Source organism: Condylura cristata, unplaced genomic scaffold (genome assembly GCF_000260355.1).
Source record: "Condylura cristata isolate star-nosed mole 26May11 unplaced genomic scaffold, ConCri1.0 scaffold00040, whole genome shotgun sequence".
Lineage (NCBI taxonomy): Eukaryota > Metazoa > Chordata > Mammalia > Eulipotyphla > Talpidae > Condylura > Condylura cristata.
In genome coordinates this window covers 3,987,864-3,997,512 of record NW_004567141.1, presented here as the reverse complement: position 1 = coordinate 3,997,512, position 9,649 = coordinate 3,987,864, and the positions used below count along the sequence as shown (strand labels likewise).

The following is a 9,649-nucleotide window of genomic DNA, read 5'->3' as shown; positions in this document are numbered from 1 at the left end:
GGTACATATATACAATGGAATCTTACTCAGCAACCAAAAAAGAGAAACACATGTCTTTTGCAGCAACTTGGATGGAACTGGAAAAGATCATGCTTAATGAGATAAGCCAGAAAGAGAAAGAAAAATACCAATGGTTTCACTCATAGCAGGAGTATAATGGACCAGGCGAGAAAATCACAAAAATAATGAATAACCATATGCCAGAGACATTTTGCAGGGGTGGAGTGGGGAATGGGATCAAAAACGGGCAGTGGGGGGGGGAGGTAATGCACAGGATTATGGTGATGGCACATGGGTGACTTGGTGATGGGAAACCCGTGGGGATTACAATTGAGATGGAAAAAAAAATGTACAAAATGATGTAAAAATAAACTGTTATAAAATAAAAAAGTAAAAAAAAGAGAGATCTAGAAAGAATGGAAATACTAACTCGTGTGGGAGGCGGAAACAGGGAAGGACTTGGAGTAACTGACCTGTAACTCCAGTGGGGTCACGTGAGCGGAGGTTTCCTTGAGATGTGCAGTCGCCATGGGAAAGAGCAGCAGTCAGCAGATTAGAACCTGCAGGCCAAAGGCGGCCTTCCATATGTTTGGGGTTTTTAAGTGAAATTTTACATAGTATGAATGAAGATGGCTCTTCACAGAGAAAGTTTGCTGACCCCAGAAGAAGAATTGCAGCATTTGAGATTTGGTGGCCACTGCTAGAATGACAGTGAGGAGCTGGGCTGGCCATGCTGCCTGAAAAGTAGGAGGGGGGGTCACTGAGAGATACTAGGCACTCTGCAGCCAGGGTGTGCCTGTGACCACCAGGGGTGCCCAGATGCCTTGCTGTGTCCAGAGGCTGAGGGTGCTGAAGGAAGGAGCTCAGGGCCTGCAGTCCTGGCACCTCCAGAGAACAAGCAGAGTTGCTAGATGCCTTGGCCCTGAGTCTGTTAGCCCCAAGGGAAGGTAGCCAGGTGTTCACTGACCCCCCCTGTCTACCCAGAACCCCCAAAGAACTCCCTGTCTCCAACCCCCTCCAATGAGTAGCACCTGGAAAGGGTAAGCATTGGTCTGTGGGCAGGAAGTGATCACAGGTGCTCACATTCTGGTAAATGTGTGGCACTAGGTGAGAATATAGGGTAGTGGGGTTCAGAAGGACACAGCGTGGGAGCAACCATTGAGCTCTTAAAGGTAGTGGGGTGCATGAGGCTGAGCTGTCGAGGAATAGACCCTGCCAGCCCCCACATGTTCATGTGAGCCTAAGTACTCTGGGTAAAAGCATTTGTCCCTTTCCAGGCCAAGTACCACACTGAAGTTCAAAAAAAGTGTTCCTTTTCCTAAGGAACCACCCATCCAGCTCCCCTAAAACCAAATTCTGGTCCTCCCAGTGATAATAGCAGTGAAGTCCTATTCTGTAAGGTCCTATTCTCCCTCCCCAGGTCAGGGGGCCTGGATTCCAGTTACACTTCTCTTTCTATTACAGCCATCCAGGTGATAGAGTTTAGAGACCAGGGGACTGCAGTGGTCTATTCCTTGTCTTGGAATTGCTCTGCTCTTTTATTTATTTATTTATTCATACAGAACTGGGGTACAGACCAGAGATGTGAAGAGTGAGAGAATTCACAAGGGACAGAGTGGGGAGCAGAACAGGCAGATCGAAGAAGTACACTGCTGAGGGGAGCAGCGGGCGGGTCAGGAGAGGTCTGCCTCGCCATGTGGTCACCTCTGGGGCAGGCAGGGATCGAACTCATGCGGAAGTGGCTCAAGCTTCCTAGTGCTGTGCTTTAACCCACTGCCCCACCAGGGAGGGCCGGAATTGCTCTGCTCTTTCTTGTTTTTAAAACAAATAGCACTGGTTATTCTGAACTTAAAAGGTAGTTTTTTTAAGGTTTATTTTTATTATGCATACAAGAACTAGGATGTAGACCAGAGATGGGGGGGGGGAGGGGCGGTTGAGGACTCACCAGAGACAGAGTGGGGAGCAGAACAGGCAGATTGAATGAAATACACTGCTGAGGGGAGCAGCGGGCGGGTCAGAAAGGGTCATTTTTTTGATGAGTGGAAAGATTCATTCTCCCTCAAATACTGTTGTGGTAAAAAGGATGAATTGGGTGTTGAAGTGATTCTGCTGAGGTGTCAGAGCCCTGTGTGCCCTGGAGCTTTGTGTATGTTGCCCCCCGCTCCTCTGTTTTCCTTAGTGGGTCCCCAGGTAGTCCAGCAACCCTAGCAGGTTCATAGGTCTTCCTCACCTCAGCCTGTTGGGAGCCCATTGCAGCCCCCAAACAGGAGGAAGGCACAGGTGGAACACTGCAGTCCTAATTCACTTTCTTTTCCATCTTGTTCTGCAGGGGTGTTTCTTCAATAGATCTTCCCCCCATCCAGTTCAAGACTATGCGCACAGCAAGCTCATACACCATCAGTCCAGGACAGGCCCTCAACTGAATAGTTTGCAGCTCCAGCAAATAGGGTTCCTCAGGGGGCAGTTCTCAGAAGCGCCTCTAACTGGAAAGCAGGCACCATCCCTGTTGCCATTCCTTCCTGGACCCTGGCCAAGGATTCCAGGACCATCTGCTAGAGGCAGGCATCTGGAACTCTGGCGTGTCCCCAGGGGTGTGCCTCTTAGAAATCAGGTGCCCCAGATAGAGTTCCAGCATCCTCCCCAACGTGGCAGGACTCTGCCATGGAGAAACGTTGATAGGCTTTCCTCAAATTTTCGTGAACTGAACATTAACCAGGATCAGGAACTGAGGATCTTAGAGCTCTTGAAAGAGCTTGGAGAAAGGACGGCCACCACAGCAAGTGATTTGGCTCACAGGCTCAGAGCCCCAAAGAAAGAAATCAATCGCATTTTATACTCTTTGGCAAAGAAGGGTAAGCTACATCAGGAGGCAGGGCTGCCCCCTTTGTGGAGAATTGCAGTCTCCGTTCCAGCCGGGTGGCAGGATAGCCAAGAAACAAGAGCAGACAGCCAGAGAGCTCCACACTCAGACCCCTCTTTGGAAACTGAAGACAGAAGCCCCACACCTGACTTGGAAGAGCCTCTTGAGCCCTCTGATATGGCTGAGATCAAGGAGAAAATCTGTGACTACCTATTCAACGCATCCAATTCTTCGGCCCTAAACTTGGCTAAAAATATCGGCCTCAACAAGGCCCGGGATGTAAATGCCATGCTGATTGACTTGGAAAGGCAGGGGGATGTCTATCGGCAAGGGACAACCCCACCCATTTGGTATTTGAGTGACAAGAAGCGAGAGAGGATCCAAATCAAGAGGAACATGAACAGTGTCCCTGAAGCCACTCAAGCTGCTATTCCTGAGGCCAAAAGAAACACAGAACTCCCCGCCTGTACCTTACCCGCATCAACTGCCTCAAACAGCGTGGTGACCACTCCAGAAAAAGTGGAGAACGGGCAGGAACCTGTCATAAAGTTAGAGAACAAGCAAGAGACCAGACCAGAACCCACAAAACTGAAACCGCCTGTCCATGACAATGGCCCCTCAAGAACAGGGTATGTTGACTTTGAAAATGGCCAGTGGGCCACAGATGACATCCCAGATGACTTGAATAGTATCCGCGCAGCGCCAGGTGAGTTCCGTGCCATCATGGAGATGCCCTCCTTCTACAGTCACGGCTTGCCACGGTGCTCGCCCTACAAGAAGCTGACCGAGTGCCAGCTGAAGAACCCCATCAGCGGGCTGTTAGAATATGCTCAGTTCGCTAGTCAGACCTGTGAGTTCAACATGATAGAGCAGAGTGGACCACCCCATGAACCTCGGTAAGAGACCACGCAGGAATTGTACCTAGGGTTGGGGGTCAGGCGCTCTCCCGCCTGACGCAGTCTCAGTGACTCGTGAGCGTTGTCGTTTGGTGACCCTGTCTTTTCCCTCTTCCTTTCTGCCTTTGGGCAAAATCACCCTGTTCGGCCCTCTCTTCAGATCTTGAGTGGGGAATCTCAGACCTGCTAAAGTCTTGGCTGAGCAAGGGGGAGGTTGAGTATTGGCTAAAGTGAAGCTTCTCTGGAGATGATTTGCTTTCATGCATCCATGTCTTGCCTGCCTCTGAAAGCCAGCAGTAACGAAGACTTGACGCCCTCCCCACCCCTTCCGTGCCATCCTCCCTTTCCCCCAAGCTGAGCTCCCCAGAGAGGTGCCAGAACAGGTGGTTTGGGGCAGTCTGCACACAGAGTAATGGTGGGTTGTGCTGCTTAGCAGCAGCAGGTCCAGAATCCGCACTCTGCTCAGCTCCTGAAATGAAAGGATGGTGCACACTGCCTGCCAATTGAAGGTGGGGTTCTAATTTTACACACCTCCTCTGCACAGATGGGCGGGCTAGCACTCTCTGCTCCTAAGCTGTGACTCAGGAATTGCCTCACTCAGACAGCTGGCTGGGCCTTGCACCATAGGTTCCTCCAGACTGAGGAGGACTGGTGGGTCCAGGAGGTGCTGGAGGTGCTGAAGGGCCTAGCAGTGAGCCCTGACCACTGCCGGAAGGGGCCATGCGCCACAGAGCCCATGCGCCACAGAGCCCCAGGGAGGGCAGGAGAGAGCATGCGGCCTGGCTCTTTTGTGTTAACCCATGCGGCATGGCCCTTTGTGTTAATAACCTCCATGGTCGGCATGGCCCTTTGTGTTAACCTCCATGGTCGCAGGGTGAGGACCTCCAGCTGTGAAGGCCGCCCTAGCATTCAGAGGAGCAGAGGAGAAATGGTGGGGATGTCCAAAATCTGGCATGGCCAGAACCTCATTGTTTCAGTTTGGAGTGGAGCCTGGATGGCCGGCTTCACTTTCTTTTCTCTCCACCCCTTTCCCCAAAGTTGGAAATAGTAGGGGGCTTTGTGGTTAACCTTTCTTTGGACTCCAGCTGTGAGAATCATGGATGCCAGGTTCAAATATTTCAGAAGACCTAGGAAGTAAGAAATTTGACCTACTTTTCTAAATGAAATCTCAGATTGAACAAAGAGCTGAACAAATTGGAAAGCTTGAACAAAAGAGACCTAAGCTAAGTCCAGAGGCCTAGAAAAATGCCTTTTGGTTTTCTGCATAACAGAGGGAAATACTTTCATCTCACACTTCAAATAAAGCAATAGAGTGACTCAACAAACCGTGAGAGTGCTGTGTCTCTGAGAACAGGTTGGGGACAGAAACAGGCCCTGAGCAGTGGCAGGTGTGTAATCCCTGTGGGTGACGGGGGTGTGAGGATGCACAGCAGGAGGCCTTCGCGTCCTTCTAGGAACTGCCCGCGAGGCGGCCATTCCACTACAGCCGCTTAAGAGGAAGGCTTTCTGGTTGCTGACAAGACTGTGACAGCGATCTTAGCTCACCATTTTTAGTGTAGACTTTGTCCTAATTCATTGTTAAAAGAGAGTGGGTTTCCCCTGAGCTAGTTTCATCTCACTTGTGGCTGTGTTTGCTTGAATGAGCTCTGGGGAGAGACTTACTGGCTGCTGTTTCCAAAAAGTAGGAACAGGTTGAGCCTCCGTGGGGACAGGAGTCCCTTGGCATACCCTCCATCTCCTCCACACGCCAAACGCCCCTTAGTGTAGCAGAAAATTCCAGAGTGAAGATCTCTGGACAGGGCAGAAGGGATGGCCTAGACTAGTGTTCACACATCTAATCACTTTCCATCAAGATTTAAATTCCAAGTTGTCATCAGTGGCCGAGAGTTTCCCCCAGCTGAAGCTGGCAGCAAGAAAGTGGCCAAGCAGGATGCAGCTATGAAAGCCATGACAATTCTGCTTGAGGAAGCGAAAGCCAAGGACAGTGGAAGATCAGAAGAGTCATGCTACTACTCTGCAGAGAAAGAATCGGAGAAGGTAGGTGGCCTGCCCGCTGGGAGGAAGCCGCTGGATTTTAACTGGCCCTCTGGCTGCATTCTCGGCCTACGCAGCCTGACTGTGTATCTGAGTCAGCTTCCTCCTTGCCCTGTTCCCCGGGCTCCCCAGCCTGCCTTTCCTCCTTGTGCACATGGAGGAGAGTTCCCTACTCGCCCCCTTCCAGCCTACCTGGAATCATGGAATTTCTGAGTTGTAAGAGACTATACAGGTTATGAAGTCCAGGTTCCTCTCTCTCCGCAGATAAGAAATGAGACAGAACATGTGAATAACTCAGCCCTCCTTGTGCTCCTTTGCCCCTAACAAGTAGTAGAACTAAAGCAGGTTCCCCTCTTCTCTCTCCCTCCCCCACACCCCCCCCCCAACTCCTCATCCCCTGTTTCCTCCACTCTGGTGGCCCAGCCATTGTTTTCTTAGTGCTTGTTTTTTTTTTTTTTTTTTCTTGTCTTTCATTTTCTCCAGACTGCAGAGTCCCAGCCCACCACCCCTTCAGCAACATCCTTGTTTTCTGGGAAGAGCCCCGTCACTACATTGCTTGAGTGTGTGCACAAGCTGGGGAGCTCCTGCGAATTCCGCCTCCTATCCAGAGAAGGCCCTGCCCATGACCCCAAGTACATCTCTTGTATCATGTATCTCTGCTGAGGTTTTCTCAAAAAAAGAGAGAGATACATTTTCTTCCTTGCCTTCTCAGAGATGGCAGATTATTTCACTGAGCGATCACTCCTGTTTTCAATATGGAAAAAGGGGGGCCTCGAGGGCATGATTGTTGCTTGTAGAGCACAAAAATCGGGATTAGGATTTCAAAGGGCAAAGCAGGGACCAAGCACTAGGGAGACAGGCAGGCGTGGAGGTTACTGGTGGTGGGAAAAAAGGTACATCGCCTGGGCATACCTGAGAAGCTCTCTGCTCTGAGGTTCTGCACACTACATGTTCAAGAGAAGGGTTCCTGGAGGAGGTGAATGTAGGGTGATGCTTAATGGTTGAATAGGGATCAGCCAGGCTCAGAGAGACTGGGGACAGGAGGAGGGCGAAAGGCACCTGCTCTTCAAGGCAGAAGTGACCACATGAGCTGAGGCACAGAGGTGATGTGTGCAAGGAAATGGCAAGTCGTAAAGGATGGCAGTTCCGACAAAGGCTAGGTAAGTCTCTCTAATCAAAACCATTTTAATCTTTCTCCTTTCATCTGTCAGGTTCCAGTACTGTGTTGCAGTGGGAACCCACACTTTCCCCACTGCCAGTGCCCCCAGCAAGAAGGTAGCCAAGCAGATGGCTGCGGAGGAAGCCATGAAGGCCCTGAAGGGGGAGGCCACCAATTCAACCTCCTCTGATGAACAGGTAGGTGGGGCCATTCTCCTACTACACGGGTACATTTCATGGCTCGTGTGGGCTTCGAACTGCCCATGAATCATTCGCTTTCCTTAAGTATTTATGGTTCCTCTTTGGTTAATTCTCCTTTAGCCCGGAAGTACTAGTTCAGAATCATTCGATAACTTGGAATCTGTGATGCCCAACAAGGTCAGGAGGATTGGCGAGCTTGTCAGATACCTGAACACCAACCCTGTAGGCGGCCTGTTAGAGTATGCCCGCTCCCATGGCTTTGCTGCTGAGTTCAAGCTGGTTGACCAGTCTGGACCTCCTCATGAACCCAAGTGAGTGTTCTGGCTATGGGTGAGGAGGGGACAGAAATGGGTGCATTCGTTGTGACTGTCAGGGACAGCACATTGAGGGAACATCCAGCCTTGACTCTGTGGTCTGCTGAATACAGTCAGTCTTCCAGTAAGTGCGATCCTTTTGCATTTTCTTTCACTAGCCTCATGTAATTAGGCCATCTGTATGTACAGAGAAAACTATTCACGCTGAGAAAGTATGTAATGAAAAGTCTCATTTCCACCTTAGACATCTACTTTCCTTCCCCAGACTCATTCATTGTCACTAGTTTCTTGAGTCCTAGAAATTTCCATGCATATATTAGCACATTTTCTTTTAAAAAAAGTCATATTTTGCATTCTACTCCTTGACTCCTTGTCAGTGTTTTTAGAGAGTATTACCAGTCAGCATAGTTAGATGTACCAGACTTTCTTAACAGCTACATAAATTGACCAAATAGGTTCTTTTTTTTTTTTTAAGATTTATTTATTTATGCATACAGAACTGGGGTACAAGCCAGAGTTGCAGGGGCGGTGAGAGGATTCACCAGAGACACAGTGGGGAGCAGAATAGGCAGACAAAGTACACTGCTGAAGGGAGTAGCAGCGGGTCAGGAGAGGTCTGCTGCACCATGTAGGTCACCTCCAGGACTGGGGCTCGAACTCTCATTGAAGCAGCTGTGGCTAGCTCACAGTGCTGTGTCCTAGCATGTTGCACCATCATGGAGGGCCCCAAATAGATTCTTATATTTAAAAAATTGTTGTACAAAAGAGATATAAAATTGTACTTAACACATAGTTTTAAGTAAGAGAATGCTGTCACCATTGCGGCTCCCACCTTGCATAATTTATTTAACCAATTTCCACTCAACATTTTGATTGGCTTTAGTCTCACTATTAGAAACATGTCTGCAGTGCCAGTCCTCACAGCATATGTCTTTGCTTACAGTCAGAGTTGTTACTAGAATAAATTTCCAGGAGTAAAATGTCTGGACCATAGTAGTTCATACACTACTTTGGGAGGGTAAAAGTAATTTTTGAAAATAAAAAAATTTTATTCAAAGATTAAAAAAATAGAGGTCTCCCTGATGTCTCAGGGGTTAATGTCTCAGTGTTGTCAAGCTGTCAACCGCCACTTCAGCCTGAGTTCAGTCTCCAGCCAGGGAGTGACCCACTAGTGCAGCAGACTACTTGTGTCTCGCCTACTGCTCTGCTCAGCAGTATGTTTCAATACACCTGCCTGTTTACCTTTTCTGCTCCCCACTGTGTCTCTGGTGAATCCTCTCTCCCCACCACACCTCTGGCCTGCACCCTAGTTCTTGTATGCATAAATAAATCTTTTTTAAAAAACAAAAGATTATATATCTATATGCTCATTCTTATTCATTCCTTCTTTGACTCAACCCATACTTTCTCCCACAGATACTGAGGGACATTATTATATGCCCATTAGGAATCTGCATTTAAATCCAAGCAAGCATATTTCCCCTTTTGTTACATAGAAGTATAACTTAGATTAATGTGTAGCCTGCATTTAATACAAAAAAAAGTTATCTTGGAGAATTAATCATATCACTTTATATCCTATCCTTTGTGCATAACTACTAGATTCAGTGTTCAGTGCACAAGTTTCTCATGATTTATTTAAGCAGCCCTGTTAATGAGTAGTTGGATTGTTTCCAGACTTTTGCTATAGTGAACAATGCAGTGATGAATAACATGTTTGTGTGTATTTAAATTCTGGTAAACACTGCCAAATTTTCCTATACTGAGATTGTACCTATTTTTGTAATACATAAGAATGATTCTTTCCCTACCAATGATCAATTTGTTATCAGATTTTTATCTTGGCCATCCTAAAATATGAAAAATGGTGTTATGGTGCAGGGCAAAGGTTAGGATACCGACTTGTATTGTTATTCTCATCGTTACCATTATTTACCATATCAAAAAAGGAGAAAACCATATGACCATTTTTAGAAATTCCAAAAAGGTACTTTCCATTCAGATTAAGTCAGGCCCTTCCTGGTGGTTCAGTAGGTTAAAGCACAGCACGATCAAGCTAGCTGCATCTGCTCCAGCACGAGTTCATCCCTGGCCAGGGAACTGACCCACGTGGCGTGGCAGACCTCTCTTATCCCACCCGCTGTTCCCCTCAGCAGTGTACTTTGTGTATCTGACTGTTTTGCTCC

General features: G+C 48.2%; 1 protein-coding gene across 4 annotated transcripts in view; it reads left to right on the top strand.

The window, feature by feature from the left end:
- The window catches only part of ADAR (adenosine deaminase, RNA-specific), a 47,202-nt gene that overhangs the window by 24,948 nt on the left and 12,605 nt on the right, over nucleotides 1-9,649 (top strand). For 3 of the 4 annotated variants that reach the window (XM_012733351.1, XM_012733348.1, XM_004693770.2), the window contains exons 2-6: nucleotides 2,330-3,756; nucleotides 5,610-5,793; nucleotides 6,274-6,422; nucleotides 7,002-7,146; nucleotides 7,270-7,460. In XM_012733351.1, the coding sequence (XP_012588805.1) occupies nucleotides 3,038-3,756; nucleotides 5,610-5,793; nucleotides 6,274-6,422; nucleotides 7,002-7,146; nucleotides 7,270-7,460 (1,388 nt within the window). In that variant the 5' untranslated portion in view covers nucleotides 2,330-3,037. The remainder of the gene's footprint in view (nucleotides 1-2,329; nucleotides 3,757-5,609; nucleotides 5,794-6,273; nucleotides 6,423-7,001; nucleotides 7,147-7,269; nucleotides 7,461-9,649) is intronic. The other variant, XM_012733349.1, reaches the window with a different exon arrangement.